Consider the following 16774-nt stretch of genomic DNA (forward strand, 5'->3'; position numbering starts at 1 on the left):
CACTCAACATAACTGTCCTTTAAGTGTCCATGGACCCTTCCCACATTCTCACAAGAGTTTCATTTTCCCATTTTGGGGATTTAGGAGTTCGGCCACATGAAATCCTTTGTTCACTCTGTGGTCTCTCTCTCTGCACAAAGAGGGAAGAGAGCCTCTGCCAGGAATTTATGACCTGAGATACCAGAACCTGGGTGTAGGAGAGAGTCAGAGAGAGGGGGAAGCCACAATCTACACCCAGAAAGGGACACGTCATGACAAACTGTACAACTAACCCTAATCCAACTCATGAAGGAGTTCTATTTCCTCATCATGGATTTAAATCTAGTACCACTGAATTCATTCCACTTCTTTTTTCCTTTTCTTGCCGCAGCTTCATGTGCCTGTCTGGTCCTCCCTAGGAGGGGCGTAGACCCGGGGGGGTTAGCGTTAGGGTTTACCTGACCCATGTTGCAGTAAGACAGTCCCACCCGCAGGGGGCACCTTGTTGCAGTAAGATCAGATGGCCTGCTCCAGACTCTACCCTCCCTCTTCATGGGCTCAGAACATCAAGCATGCAGTGTTACCAGGGTAACCAGGGCTTGTCCCAATAGGGTGTGGCCTGGCAGACTTACCTCCTGTTGCTTATTTCTATGACGATGCTAGCTCTCCCTTAATTTTGCTGCATTTGCAGCTTGTTCTGCTACTGCTGCTTTGCTAGTTAAAGGTGCCAAAGTTGGATCCACCAATGAGGTGGGGGGGAACAGTTTGAACCAACCAATCACCATGTTGGATAAGTCTAAATCATCTAAAAGTATCTGAGCAGCTCCCATAAAGGATTTGTGGTCCATGCGTCCATAGTCCCCCCACACGATTATCTGGAGAAGAAAACACAGGTATTACATACTACTTTGTAAATAGTACTAACCTTAACCCCTAGGTTAAAGAGCAATGGTTAAAACAAGAGGATTCTAATATCCCATAACTCTTTGCATAAATGAGGATGATTTCAATACAATGGGAACAGCTATGCTAGTTAGCAACGGCCCTGGTCCCATGACGCAGGTTGACTTTCTACAGCTTCCTCATGGAAATATTAGCTTGTCCTAACCTGGGAATCTTCAACCTACCCTAAAACTAACACTAACCATATTCTCCCGACAGGATAATCTGGAGAAGAGAAAACACTGATTATGTGTTACTCAAACTACACATAATAGACTCAAATAGACCTATAAAGGACAATTGAATATGTCAAAGAGAGTGTATTTATATAAGTGAAATAATCTGTCTGAAAACAATGGTTTGAAAAATTACTTGTGTCATGCACAAAGTAGATGTCCTATTTAACGAGTTACCTGTAAAACCTTCCCCTCTGGACTCTCCTCAAACTGAAGTTGCTGCTGGTAGAGGGGATCCAATGTTTTTTTAGCCAGTCTGGTTTTCTTTTTGACTATGCATTTCCCGTTGTCCATCAGATAGACTTTCACATAGGGGGCTTGAGAAACAAGCAGAAAGGGGCAATAAGTACATTTCAATCACATTTTTTTGCTGAATAAAAGTGACAGTGGCTTTCTAGACTTAAATGGCCTTCCCTGGGGACATTGTGCTATAATGATAATATGATAACATATATAATATCAGTAATATATCATACCCACCTGGCAGCTGCTTGTTGCCTTGTTTACCCACAAGTCCTCTGGCCCTGATAACCTCCACGTCCAGACGTTCTTTCCTGTACACCATCCCTATCTGGATGTCACCTGCAGAGAACATATATATAATTTAAATGTATGTATAAAGCCCTTCTTACATCAGTTGATATCTCAGTGCTGTACAGAAACTCAGCCTAAAACCCCCAAACAGCAAGCAATGCAGATGAAGAAGCACGGTGGCTAGGAAAAACTCCCTAGAAAGACAGGAACCTTGGGAAGAAACCTAGAAAGGAACCAGGCTCTGAGGGGTGGCCAGTCCTCAGATTTAGATTTATGCTGCAATAGTTTGTGCCGGGGGGCTAGGGTCAGTCTGTTATGTCTTTGAGTATTTCTCCTGTCTTATCCGGTGTCCTGTATGAGCCCTGGAACCATGACTGAGGACTACCTGGCCTGATGACTCCTTGCTGTCCCCAGTCCACTTGGTCGTGCTGCTGCTCTAGTTTCAACTGTTCTGCCTGTAGTTATGGAACCCTGACCTGTTCACCAGATGTGCTGCCTTGTCCCGGACCTGCTGTTTTCGACTCTCTCTCTCTACCACACCTGCTGTCTCTAACTCTGAATGCAGGTATGAAAAGTCAACAGACATTTACTCCTGAGGTGCTGACATGTTGCACCCTCTACAACCACAGTGATTATTATTATCTGTTATTATTTGACCCTGCTGGTAATCCATGAACATTTGAACATCTTGGTCATGTACTGTTATAATCTCAACCCAGCACAGCCAGAAGAGGACTGGCCACCCCTCAGAGCCTGGTCCCTTTCTAGGTTTCTTCCAAGGTTCCTGTCTTTCTAGGGAGTTTTTCCTAGCCACCGTGCTTCTTCTTCTTCTTCTTCTAACCCTAACCCTACCCTGACCATCCCATCTGGATGTCACCTGCAGAGAACATATATATTAATATTCTAACCAAAACACTACCCTAACCATCCCACCTGGATGTCACCTGCAGAGAACATATATATTAATATTCTAACCCTAACACTACCCTAACCATCCCACCTGGATGTCACCTGCAGAGAACATATATATTAATATTCTAACCCTAACACTACCCTAACCATCCCACCTGGATGTCACCTGCAGAGAACATATATATTCTAACCCTAACCCTACCCTAACATCCCATCTGGATGTCACCTGCAGAGAACATATATATTCATATTCTAACCCTAACACTACCCTAACCATCCCACCTGGATGTCACCTGCAGAGAACATATATATTCTAACCCTAACACTACCCTAACCATCCCATCTGGATGTCACCTGCAGAGAACATATATATTAATATTCTAACCAGAACACTACCCTAACCATCCCATCTGGATGTCACCTACAGAGAACATGTATATTAATATTCTAACCAGAACACTACCCTAACCATCCCATCTGGATGTCACCTGCATGGAACATCATAACAAGTAGGAGTGTCAAAACAAGGAGGAGGGATTATGGCCAAGGGGAGGAGTGATTATGGCCAAGGGGGAGGAGTGATTATGGCCAAGGGGGAGGAGTGATTATGGCCAAGGGGGAGGAGTGATTATGGCCAAGGGGGAGGAGTGATTATGGCCAAGGGGGAGGAGTGATTATGGCCAAGGGGGAGGAGTGATTATGGCCAAGGGGGAAGAGTGATTATGGCCAAGGGGGAAGAGTGATTATGGCCAAGGGGGAGGAGTGATTATGGCCAAGGGGGAGGAGTGATTATGGCCAAGGGGGAGGAGTGATTATGGCCAAGGGGGAGGAGTGATTATGGCCAAGGGGGAGGAGTGATTATGGCCAAGGGGGAGGAGTGATTATGGCCAAGGGGGAGGAGTGATTATGGCCAAGGGGGAGGAGTGATTATGGCCAAGGGGGAGGAGTGATTATGGCCAAGGGGGAGGAGTGATTATGGCCAAGGGGGAGGAGTGATTATGGCCAAGGGGGAGGAGTGATTATGGCCAAGGGGGAGGAGTGATTATGGCCAAGGGGGAGGAGTGATTATGGCCAAGGGGGAGGAGTGATTATGGCCAAGGGGGAGGAGTGATTATGGCCAAGGGGGAGGAGTGATTATGGCCAAGGGGGAGGAGTGATTACGGCCAAGGGGGAGGAGTGATTACTAGGTCTAGTCATAAAAAGGGAAAGGAGTCATGGTGCTTACCCATTGGTGGCGTGGAAAGGGGGAGCAGGGATTACTAGGTGGGTCATAAAAGGGAAAGGAGTCATGGTGCTTACCCATTGGTGGCGTGGCAAGTGTCTGTCTACCGGCTAGCTGTGCGGGGCCCAACCCTTCCAGGAACTCAGTGAAGTGGATGTCAGATGTGATACGGACACCGGGGAAGATAAGACTATGGACAGACAAAACACACTGGTTATTGACACCGGGGAAGATAAGACTATGGACAGACAAAACACACTGGTTATTGACACCGGGGAAGATTAGGCTATGGGGAGACAAAACACACTGGTTATTGACACCGGGGACGATAAGACTATGGACAGAAAAAACTGCAAACAAGTCCCTTAGAAATCTAGTATCCCAATGAAATCTCATTGAACAGAGAGTGACCTCAAAAAAGAAATCTGAATGGTTAGTCCTCGGGGTTTTGCCTGCTACATAAGTTCTGTTGTACTCACAGACATGATTCAAACAGTTTTAGAAACTTCAGACTGTTTTCTATCCAAACCTACTAATAATATGCATATCTTATATTCTGTGGATGAGTAGAAGGAAGTTGAATTTGGGCATGCTATTTATCCAAAAGTGAAAATGCTGCCCCCTATCCTAGAGAAGTTAACGGCAGACTCGATAGCCTTGGCTTCTCAAATGACTGCCTCGCCTGGTCCACCAACTACTTCTCAGATAGAGTTCAGTGTGTCAAATCGGAGGGCCTGTTGTCTGGACCTCTGGCAGTCTCTATGGGTGTGTCACTGGGTTCATTTCTCGGGCTGACTTTTCTCTATACAGTGGGGAGAACAAGTATTTGATACACTGCCGATTTTGCAGGTTTTCCTACTTACAAAGTATGTAGAGGTCTGTAATTTTTATCATAGGTACACTTCAAATGCACATTTGTGGCCTGCTGGAGGTCATTTTGCAGGGCTCCTCCTTGCACAAAGGTGGAGGTAGCGGTCCTGCTGCTGGGTTGTTGCCCTCCTACGGCCTCCTCCACGTCTCCTGATGTACTGGCCTGTCTCCTGGTAGCGCCTCCATGCTCTGGACACTACGCTGACAGACACAGCAAACTTTCTTGCCACAGCTCGCATTGATGTGCCATCCTGGATGAGCTGCACTACCTGAGCCACATGTGTGGGTTGTAGACTCCGTCTCGTGCTACCACTAGAGTGAAAGCACCGCCAGCATTCAAAAGTGACCAGAACATCAGCCAGGAAGCATAGGAACTGAGAAGTGGTCTGTGGTCACCACCTGCAGAGCCACTCCTTTATTGGGGCTGTCTTGCTAATTGCCTATAATTTCCACCTTTTGTCTATTCCATTTGCACAACAGCATATGAAATTTATTGTCAATCAGTGTTGCTTCCTAAGTGGACAGTTTGATTTCACAGAAGTGTGATTGACTTGGAGTTACATTGTGTTGTTTAACCTGTCTGGCCGAGGCGTTCTGCTAGCAGAACTCCTCCCACATTCCACTGAAAAGGCAGAGCGCGAAATTCAAAAAATATTTTTTTGAAATATTTAACTTTCACACATTAACAAGTCCAATACAGCAAATGAAAGATACACATCTTGTGAATCCAGTCAACATGACCGATTTTTAAATGTTTTACAGCGAAAACAGCACGTATATTTATGTTAGCTCACCACCAAATACAAAGAAGGACAGACATTTTTCACAGCACAGGTAGCATTCACAAAGCCAACCAAACTAACCAAGAACCAACCAAACTAACCAAGAAACAACTTCATCAGATGACAGTCTTATAACATGTTACACAATAATCTATGTTTTGTTCGAAAAATGTGCATATTTGAGGTATAAATCAGTTTTATATTGCAGCTACCATCACAGCTACCGTCAAAAATAGCACCGAAGCAGCCACAGTAATTATAGAGACCAACGTGGAATACCTAAATACTCATCATAAAACATTTCTGAAAAATGCATCGTGTACAGCAAATGAAAGACAAACATCTTGTGAATCCAGCCAATATTTCAGATTTTTTAAGTGTTTTACAGCGAAAACACAATATAGCATTATATTAGCTTACTAAAATAGCCTACACACAACCGCATTCATTCATCAAGGCACATTAGCGACAGCAATAGGCACGTTAGCGTTAGAGAATATTTCTATTAGACTCTCACCTATTCTGACCAAATAGCTATTCATAAACATTACAAAAAATACATGTTGTATAGGAAATGATAGATCCATTAGTACTTTTTTATCCCCTTTTCACCCCAATTTTCGTGGTATCCAATCGCTAGTAATTACTATCTTGTCTCATCGCTACAACTCCCATACGGGCTCGGGAGAGACGAAGGTCGAAAGCCATGCGTCCTCCGAAGCACACAACCCAACCAAGCCGCACTTTTTCTTTAAAACTTCTTGCCACTAGGGGGGTGCCATTTCGACATAGCACAAATGTGTACCCAATGTAAACGGCCTCGTACTCAATTCTTGCTCGTACAATATGCATATTACTCTTACTATTGGATAGAAAACTCTCTCTAGTTTCTAAAACCGTTAGAATTATGTCTGTGGGTGAAACAGAACTCTCTCTGCAGCAAAATCCATGACAGGAACTGGGAAGGTCTGAAAACTAGGCTCTGCTCTCGGATCAGTTTAAAGATCTGTGTGTATCCTATGGGTCGACATGAACTGCACCCGCCTTCCCCTGGATGTCAGTAACCAATGAGAAGTGGGATGGACTTTCTGCGTAGTTCCCAGAGGTTATAAAAGGCCAAGGAGCGAGAGGACCTATCTTTTCAACGCTCGCCATTACGCAAAGCAAGACCTCAGGATGGCATTTTGGAACGCTCAGTTATTGACCTTAGATATATCCGTCTGTATTTTTTTTGTCAAGTTTATGAATAGCTTTCGATAAGAGTAGGTGCCTTTCCAAGATGGCGCCGGCCAGAATGCATGCCCTGTTGCCACTGATCACATTGTATAACCACGGTTTGTGCTGCTAAATATGCACATTTTCAAACAAAACCTATATGGATTGTGTAATATGATGTTACAGGACTGTCATCTGAAGAATTCTGAGAAGGTTAGTGAAAAAATTAATAGCGTTTGGTGGTTTATAACGTTATTGCTATTTTTGCCTTGAATCAATGCTGCTGTGTGACTGACTATTGTAGTAAGCTAAGATAACGCTATATTGTGTTTTCGCTGTAAAACACTTAGAAAATCTGACATATTGGCTATACAGTAATCCCTCGTTTATCGCGGGGGTTACGTTCCGAAAATGACCCGCGATAAGTGAAATCCGCGAAATAGAAAACTTTTTTTTTTTTTTACAATTAGCAACTATTACATGTATACAAATACAGTGACTCACGTGTAGGCCGTTTCACTGCTCTTCAGACTGGGCCGCTGCATCCTGACTGCGCTCTGCAGTGTTCTCTTCTTCTGAAGCCCGCGGTGCAGGTGTGTTTGTTCGGGAGAAGAACATAGTGATAGGCAGCTGTTGTCGCTCTTTTTTCTTCTTTGCAAAAAGATCCTTGTACACCGACATGCCACCATCGATTACGTTGGAACACTGTAATGAACGGCTCATCAAAGGGTCCCATTCCTCAGCTACTCGCTTAAGTTCAGTGGCCATTCGCACCATGGTTGCTAAGCGACCAAGCGTTAGTCCTTCCTCCTCATCTCTCGTGTCCAATTCGTAGCATGTTTTGATACAAGAAGCGGGAGTGAGTTTTTAGCGAATCAGAATGCAGAGCACAATGCACCAAAAAAAAAAAAAAAATGCATTATGAAAATCCGCGAAATAGCGAATCCGCGATAAGTGAACCGCGAAGTGGCGAGGGATCACTGTATTCACATGATCTGTGTCTTTCATCTGCTGTACGCTGTGTATTTTTAAGAAATGTTTTATGATGAGTAATTAGCTAATACACGATGGTCTCTGTAGTTATTCTAGTCATTTTAGTGACAGTTGTGATGGGGGCTGCAAATGTAAACTATGATTTATACCTGAAATATGCACATTTTTCTAACAAAACCTATGCTATACAATAAATGTTATCAGACTGTCATCTGATGAGGTTGTTTCTTGGTTAGTGGCTATTTATATCTTTATTTGGTCGAATTTGTGATAGCTACTGATGCAGAAAGAAAATGGTGGAGTATGAGAGTGGTGTCTTTTGCTAACGTGGTTAGCTAATAGATTTACATATTGTGTCTTCCCTGTAAAACATTTTTAAAATCAGAGATGATGGCTTGAATCACAAGATCTGTATCTTTCATTTGGTGTCTTGGACTTGTGATTTCATGAACATTTTATTTTATGATATCCCTGTAACTTTAGGCTAGGCTATGCTAGTCAGCTTTTGTGATGGGGGTGCTCCCGGATCCGGGTTTGTGAGGCGTTAGAGGTTAACACAGCGCGCCTCCAACCCGGAAGCCAGCCGCACCAATGTGTCGGAGGAAACACCGTGCACCTGGCCTCCTTGGTTAGCGCGCACTGCGCCCGGCCCGCCACAGGAGTCGCTGGAGCGCGATGAGACAAGGATATCCCTACCGGCCAAACCCTCCCTAACCCTCCCTAACGGACCTCCCGGTCGCGGCCGGCTGCGACAGAGCCTGGGCGCGAACCCAGAGACTCTGGTGGCGCAGCTAGCACTGCGATGCAGTGCCCTAGATCACTGCACCACCCGGGAGGCCCTCAACATGTATTTTTTTAGTTATGTTTATGAATAGCTATTTGGTCAGAATATGTGTGTCAGAAAAAGTGTCAGAAAAATATCGTTGCTGTTTAGACGTTGTGGAAAAAGTAGCTACGATAGCAACATGTATAACCACTGATTTCAGCTCTAAATATGCACATTTTCGAACAAAACATAAGTGTATGTATAACCTGATGTTATAGGACTGTCATCTGATAAAGAATATCAAGGTTAGTCAAAAATTATATATCTTTTACTGGTTTGTTACGATCGCTAACTTTTACTGCTGGGAAATGGCTTGTCTTTCTGGCTATTGTGGTAAGCTAATATAACGCTATATTGTGTTTTCGCTGTAAAACACTTAATAAATCGGAAATATTGTCTGGAATCACAAGATGCCTGTCTTTCATTTGCTGTACACTATGTATTTTTCAGAAATGTTTTATGATGAGTAATGAGGTATTTGACGTTGGTGTCTAATTATTATGGCTGCTTTCGGTGCAATTTCTGATTGTAGCTGCCCCAGATGTTTGTCCGCCGCTGTCAACGTACCTGGAGAAGAGCCAGGCGGCTATTCTCAAGACCAACTCCAGGTATCGTCGACAAGCGGACTGTCGCTGGACGCCAGATCCCCGCTACTCCATTAGCAAGAGGGTATGTTACTGCTAGTACATCATCCTTAATACCAATGTTACTGCTAGTACATCATCCTTAATACCAATGTTACTGCTAGTACATCATCCTTAATGCCAATGTTACTGCTAGTACATCATCCTTAATGCCAATGTTACTGCTAGAACATCATCCTTAATGCCAATGTTACTGCTAGTACATCATCCTTAATGCCAATGTTACTGCTAGTACATCATCCTCAATTCAATGTTACTGCTAGTACATCATCCTTAATGCCAATGTTACTGCTAGTACATCATCCTTAATACCAATGTTACTGCTAGTACATCATCCTTAATGCCAATGTTACTGCTAGAACATCATCCTTAATGCCAATGTTACTGCTAGAACATCATCCTTAATGCCAATGTTACTGCTAGTACATCATCCTTAATGCCAATGTTACTGCTAGAACATCATCCTTAATGCCAATGTTACTGCTAGTACATCATCCTTAATGCCAATGTTACTGCTAGAACATCATCCTCAATACAATGTTACTGCTAGTACATCATCCTTAATGCCAATGTTACTGCTAGAACATCATCCTCAATTCAATGTTACTGCTAGTACATCATCCTTAATGCCAATGTTACTGCTAGAACATCATCCTCAATTCAATGTTACTGCTAGTACATCATCCTTAATGCCAATGTTACTGCTAGTACATCATCCTCAATTCAATGTTACTGCTAGTACATCATCCTTAATGCCAATGTTACTGCTAGTACATCATCCTCAATTCAATGTTACTGCTAGTACATCATCCTTAATACAATGTTACTGCTAGTACATCATCCTTAATACAATGTTACTGCTAGTACATCATCCTCAATTTAATGTTACTGCTAGTACATCATTCTTAACACAATGTTACTGCTAGTACATCATCCTTAATACAATGTTACTGCTAGTACATCATCCTCAATACAATGTTACTGCTAGTACATCATCCTTAACACAATGTTACTGCTAGTACATCATCCTTAATACAATGTTACGGCTAGTACATCATCCTTAACACAATGTTACTGCTAGTACATCATCCTTAATACAATGTTACTGCTAGTACATCATCCTTAATGCCAATGTTACTGCTAGTACATCATCCTTAATGCCAATGTTACTGCTAGTACATCATCCTTAACACAATGTTACTGCTAGTACATCATCCTTAACACAATGTTACTGCTAGTACATCATCCTTAACACAATGTTACTGCTAGTACATCATCCTTAATACAATGTTACTGCTAGTACATCATCCTTAACACAATGTTACTGCTAGTACATCATCCTTAATACAATGTTACTGCTAGTACATCATCCTTAATACAATGTTACTGCTAGTACATCATCCTTAACACAATGTTACTGCTAGTACATCATCCTTAACACAATGTTACTGCTAGTACATCATCCTTAACACAATGTTACTGCTAGTACATCATCCTTAATACAATGTTACTGCTAGTACATCATCCTTAATACAATGTTACTGCTAGTACATCATCCTTAACACAATGTTACTGCTAGTACATCATCCTTAATACAATGTTACTGCTAGTACATCATCCTTAATACAATGTTACTGCTAGTACATCATCCTCAATTCAATGTTACTGCTAGTACATCATCCTTAATGCCAATGTTACTGCTAGTACATCATCCTCAATACAATGTTACTGCTAGTACATCATCCTTAATGCCAATGTTACTGCTAGTACATCATCCTCAATACCAATTTTACTGCTGGTACATCATCCTTAGTATCAATTGTACGTCAGCCTTAATACAATAATCAAATCAAAGCTTTATTTTTTACAGCACATTTCAGACATGATGACAAGGTGATTCAAAGGATAAAATAAAAAACATTTAAATAAACTGAAATATTTACTAAACAACACATTTAAGAGACTAAAAAAACACAGAATAACAATACAAACTGAATGACTACAAAGTACCCTGAGGAAAAGCAAAGTGTTTTTCAAGATATTTTTTCAAATGTCCATAGTTGCAGCCCCCCTCAGATTCTCTGGCAGGCTATTTCAGAGGCTGGGGGCATAGTAGCTAAAAGCTGCTTCTTCATCCTTCTTGGTCCTAGGCCACTGCCAGAGGACCGTGAGTGACCTACCGGGTACATAACTTAAAAGCATCTCTGACATGTAATGGGCTGGACAATCATGGATATATTTAAAAACCAATAGAATAATCTTAAAATGAATTCTAAAACTCACAGGCAGCCAGTGCAGAGACCTTTAAACCTGTGTAATGTGTGCTCTCTGTCTGGCCTTGGTCAGTACCCATGCAGAGACCTTAAAACCTGTGTAATGTGTGCTCTCTGTCTGGTCTTGGTCAGTACCCGTGTTGCAGAATTCTGTATGTTTTGCAGTTGACCAATGTCTTTCTTGGGTAGACCAGACAGGAGTGCTTTGCAGTAGTCAAGCCTGCTTGTAATAAAAACATGGATAAGTCTCTCTGTATCAGCCTGAGAGAGAATTGGTAGCACCTTGCCAATGTTCCTCAGGTGGTAAAAATATATTTTTGTGACATTCCTAATGTGTGATTGAAATTGAGTTCAGAATCTAAAATAATACATAGGTGTTTTATCTTTATTATCCGTGAATTAAAATGTGCGGCCAGATTCTCTCTGTGATTCGGCTCTAAAAATAAGTACCTCGGTCTCGTTTTGATTGAGCTGGAGGAAGTTGTGAGCTATCCAAGTATTTAAATCACTATTACAGTCAAATAATTTATCCGTAGAGCTAAAATCCTCTGGTGACACAGAAATGTAAAGTTGTGTATCGTCTGCATAGCAATGAAAATCAATGCTGTGCTTTCTGATAGCGTTGTCAAGGGGTAACATATAAACTGCGAACAAGGGAAGACCTTTCCTCGAGCTCTGCAAGCGAAACTGAAGGGAAGCCGCCATCTAAAAAAACAAATTTAACATTGGAGGGGGACGTTTTTATAACTATGTCTCCAGAAGATAGAGTATTGCTTACAAGCATGAAAGAGCAGTTAAGAAAACGGGATCTATTGCCTGGGCTACTGGGGGAGGTTGAGGCCTTAGAAACAGGAATGGATAAAGTGATGGAAGAAATATGAGCAGAAAATAAGAATTAGAAAACTACGTGGACTCCCTAAAAGACACTACAGAGACAGTATGATAATAAAACAATGAAAGCTGAATAACTTGATCTAAAGTGCAGAAGTATGAAGAATACTATAATGGGAATAAAGGAGGTTGCAAATGAAAACGTAGGGATAAAGGATTATAGAATGAGAAACCTGCATAGATTCTCTGTTGGAGTAGGCCTATACAATCCTAAAATAATTGGTGTCATTACCCTTTTACATTTAAAAAATGTAAAGGATTATTATTGTTCCGATACACACCGGCAAATGGATTAGGTATTGTCAACAGGGTTGTTGTCTCTGTGTGGTGGGCTGGTTGACACTGGGATAAACTGATGAAAGTTAACGGTAGAACTAAGACAATAACTGGTTTATGGAAGCACTTCTCTAAGTGAGGTATATTATATATTTCAATATAAGATATTTATTTTTTGTTTTCCATGTTATTTGGATCGTTTTCACCCTCATAGATATTTATGTTATCATGGTACTGCCCATATTTCCCTCTGGCCTACGCCAATTGGCGGCCAAGGGTTTGCCTTAGGACGCAAAGGTGTGTCATGAGTCAGGGAGATGGTCTGATGGTCTTAGTGACAACTGACCTAGATATGGGGGGGGTTTTAGTTATTAACTTCTTATGGATAGGGGGCAGCATTTTCACGTTTGGAGGAAAAGTGTGGCCAGAGTAAACTGCCTGTTACTCAGTCCCAGTTGCTAATATATGCATAGTATTAGTAGATTTAGATATAAAACACTCTGAAGTTTCTAAAACTGTTTGAATCATGTCTGTGAGTATAACAGAACTTATTTAGCAGGCAAAACCCCGAGGACTAACCATTCAGATGTTTTTTTTTTGAGGTCACTCTCTATTCAATAGGATTTCGTTGGGATACTAGATTTCTAAGCGAATTGCTTACAATTCCTACGGCTTCCACTGGATGTCAACAGTCCTGAGAAATTGGTTGAGGTTATTCGTTTGTGTAATGAAGACATACGGCCATCTGAAGTCGAGTCACTATAGATGTCCTGTTTGATTGAAGCGCATGACCAGAAGGCATGCTACATTTGGTTTTAATCCTGTATTGAACACAGATCATCCCGTCTTCAATTTTATCGATTATTAACGTAAAAAAATACCTAAAGTTGTATTACAAAATTATTTGAAATTCCTTGGCAAATTTTACAGGTAACCTTTGAGATATTTTGTCGTCACGTTTGAGCAAGTTGGAACCTGTGTTTATCTGGATCAAACGCGCCAAATAAAGACATTTTGGATATATATCGACGGAATTAATTGAACAAAAGGACAATTTGTGATGTTTATGGGACATATTGGAGTGCCAACAACAGAAGCTCGTCAAAGGTAAGGCATGAATTATATTTTTATTTCTGCGTTTTGTGTCGCGCCTGCAGGGTTGAAATATGCGTATCTCTCTTTGTTTACAATGTTGCTATACTCAGATAATAGCATCGTATGCTTTCGCCGAAAAACCTATTTGAATTCTGACATGTTCGCTGGATTTACAACCAGTGTAGCTTTAATTTGATATCTTTCATGTGTGATTTAATGAAAGTTTGGCATCTGTGTTGGCTCTTGGAGAATGTAACACTTTGACTAAGGCTGTCTCAGTGTTGTGGTGAGCCCGAAAACCAGATAGGATTTTTTTTAAATACAGTTGGCACTTAAAAAATAATTTAGCTGTTTGGAAACCCATTTCTCCAGAATTCTGCTTAAGAAGGAGGTTGGTTATTGGCCGGAAATGGCTAAAAGCTGAAGAATCTAGATACATTTTCTTCAAAAGGGGTATCTCTCACGCCCTGACCTTAGTTATCTATGTTTTCCTTATTATTTTGGTCAGGTCAGGGTGTTACGAGGGTGGGTATGTTTATTTTTGTCTTGACTAGAGTTTTTGTAGATCTATTTTTTTTTGTTAGTCTAGGTACTTGTAGGTCTTTGGTGGCCTGAATTGGTTCCCAATCAGAGGCAGCTGTTTATCGTTGTCTCTGATTGGGGATCCTATTTAGGTTGCCATTTTCCCTTTGGTGTTCGTGGGTTCTTATTCTATGTGTAGTTGCCTGTCAGCACTCGTTTTATATAGCTTCACGTTCGTTTTGTTACTTTGTTAGTTTGTTTTGTGTTCTTTATTCGTTAAAAGAAGAATGTATGCATATCACGCTGCGCCTTGGTCTCCTCCTACAAACTAACGTGACAGAAGAAACCACCATAAAAGCAGCGTGTGAATGAGGAGCGGACATCATGGACCCGGGAGAAAGATGAGTGGAGGACATCCTGGACCTGGGAGGAGGTAATGGCAGGGGACAAGACCCTGCCATGGAAGCAGGTAGAAACAGCGCAGGAGGAACGACGAAGATATGAGGGGACACGGCTAGCACAGAAGCCCAAGAGAAAGCCCCACTAATTATTTTGGGGGGGGGGGGGGGGGGGGGGACACGAGGAGATTGGCTGAGTCAGGTTGGAGACCTGAGCCAACTCCTTGTGCTTACTGTGGGGAGCGTGTGACTGGTCAGGCACCGTGTTATGCAGAGATGCACACGGTGTCTCCAGTTCGCATTCTTAGCCCGGTGCGCTCTATTCCAGCTCCTCGCAGTTGCCAGGCCAGAATGGGCCTCCAGCCAGGACGGATGGTGTTGGCTCAGCGCTCCTGGTCTCCAGTATACCTCCTTGGACCAGGATATCCTGCACCGGCTCTGCGTACTGTGTCTAAGGTGCGTCTGCATAGCCCAGTGCGTCCTGTGTTAGCGCCCCGCCCTTGCTGGGCTCAAGTGAGCATCCAGCCAGGACGCATTGTGCCAGCTCTAGGCTGCAGATCTCTAGTGCGCCTCCACAGTCCAGTACGTCCTGTGCCTGCTCCTCGCACTCGCCATGAGGTGCGTGTCTCCAGCCCGGTACCACCAGTACTGGCACCACGCACCAGGTATCCAGTGCGACTCGGTAGTCCAGAGCTTCCGGCGACAGTACCCAGTCCAGAGCTTCCGGCGACAGTACCCAGTCCAGAGCTTCCGGCGACAGTACCCAGTCCAGAGCTTCCGGCGACAGTACCCAGTCCAGAGCTTCCGGCGACAGTGCCCAGTCCAGAGCATCCATCGACAGTGCCCACTCCAGAGCTTCCGGCGACGTTTCACAGTCCGGAACCTCCAACGACGGCCCCAGTCCGGAGCCTCCAGCGACGGGCCCCAGTCCGGAGTCTCCAGCGACGGGCCCCAGTCCGGAGTCTCCAGCGACGGGCCCCAGTCCGGAGTCTCCAGCGACGGGCCCCAGTCCGGAGTCTCCAGCGACGGGCCCCAGTCCGGAGTCTCCAGCGACGGGCCCCAGTCCGGAGTCTCCAGCGACGGGCCCCAGTCCGGAGTCTCCAGCGACGGGCCCCAGTCCGGAGTCTCCAGCGACGGGCCCCAGTCCGGAGCCTCCAGCGACGGGCCCCAGTCCGGAGCCTCCAGCGACGGGCCCCAGTCCGGAGCCTCCAGCGACGGGCCCCAGTCCGGAGCCTCCAGCGACGGGCCCCAGTCCGGAGCCTCCAGCGACGGGCCCCAGGCCGGGGCCCCCAGCGACGGGCCCCAGTCCGGGGCCCCCAGTAACGGTTCCCAGTCCGGGGCCCGCAGTGAGGGTGCCCAGTTCGGGGCCCGCAGCGAGGGTGCCCAGTCCGGCGTCCGCAACGAGGGTCCCCACACCAGAGGTGCACCAAAGTGGGGTAAGCCAGTGGTGGAGCGGGGTCCGCACCTTTGGGGGGGTACTGTCATGCCCTGATCTTAGAGAGCCTTTTTATGTCTCTATTTGGTTTAATCAGGGTGTGATTTGGGGTGGGCATTCTATGTTTTTTTTTCTTCGTGATTTTGTATTTCTATGTTTTGGCTGGGTATGGTTCTCAATCAGGGACAGCTGTCTATCGTTGTCTCTGATTGGGAACCATACTTAGGTAGCCCTTTTCCCTCCTTTCTTTGTGGGAAGTTAACTTTGTTTGTGGCACATAGCCCTTAAGCTTCACGGTTGTTTTGTATTGTTTGTTGTTTTGTTGGCGTCATTTTTCTCATAAAAGGATTATGTACGCTCACCACGCTGCGCTTTGGTCCTGTTCCTTTGACGGCCGTGACACATGCTTGCATTATTGTTTGCCACTTGGCATTAATTCGTTTTCTAGGTCACACATGCTATTTCAATATTTTAATAAAAAATTATTAAATGTTTTCATTGTGTTAATTATGGCAGACTGATTGACTTCCAAGTTTTAGTATACGTTTTTTCAAGATGAGTTATGAGAAAAGAATCGTCCAGCCCATTGGGGTAACTCACTTCACCCCCCTATGCCGTCTTGAAATATGTAGACAGATGGGTTAAAAGTAAGTTTACATTTTAATATCTCAGACAACCAACTTTCTAGCTCTGCCCACAACTTCAAAACTGTATAGCATGCCCAGAAAG

At 43.7% G+C, this 16774-nt stretch overlaps 1 protein-coding gene across 1 annotated transcript in view; it reads right to left on the bottom strand.

The window, feature by feature from the left end:
• Positions 1 to 638: 638 nt before the first annotated feature.
• Positions 639 to 16774, bottom strand: part of LOC129830507 (regulating synaptic membrane exocytosis protein 2-like) — a 257440-nt gene continuing 241304 nt past the window's right edge. The window contains exons 16-19 of the mRNA XM_055893080.1: positions 3903 to 4015; positions 1638 to 1739; positions 1335 to 1474; positions 639 to 854 (exon numbers count right to left, since the gene is read on the bottom strand). Coding sequence (XP_055749055.1) covers positions 639 to 854; positions 1335 to 1474; positions 1638 to 1739; positions 3903 to 4015 — 571 coding nt within the window. The remainder of the gene's footprint in view (positions 855 to 1334; positions 1475 to 1637; positions 1740 to 3902; positions 4016 to 16774) is intronic.

The sequence above is a fragment of the Salvelinus fontinalis genome, chromosome 32, assembly GCF_029448725.1.
Source record: "Salvelinus fontinalis isolate EN_2023a chromosome 32, ASM2944872v1, whole genome shotgun sequence".
NCBI lineage: Eukaryota > Metazoa > Chordata > Actinopteri > Salmoniformes > Salmonidae > Salvelinus > Salvelinus fontinalis.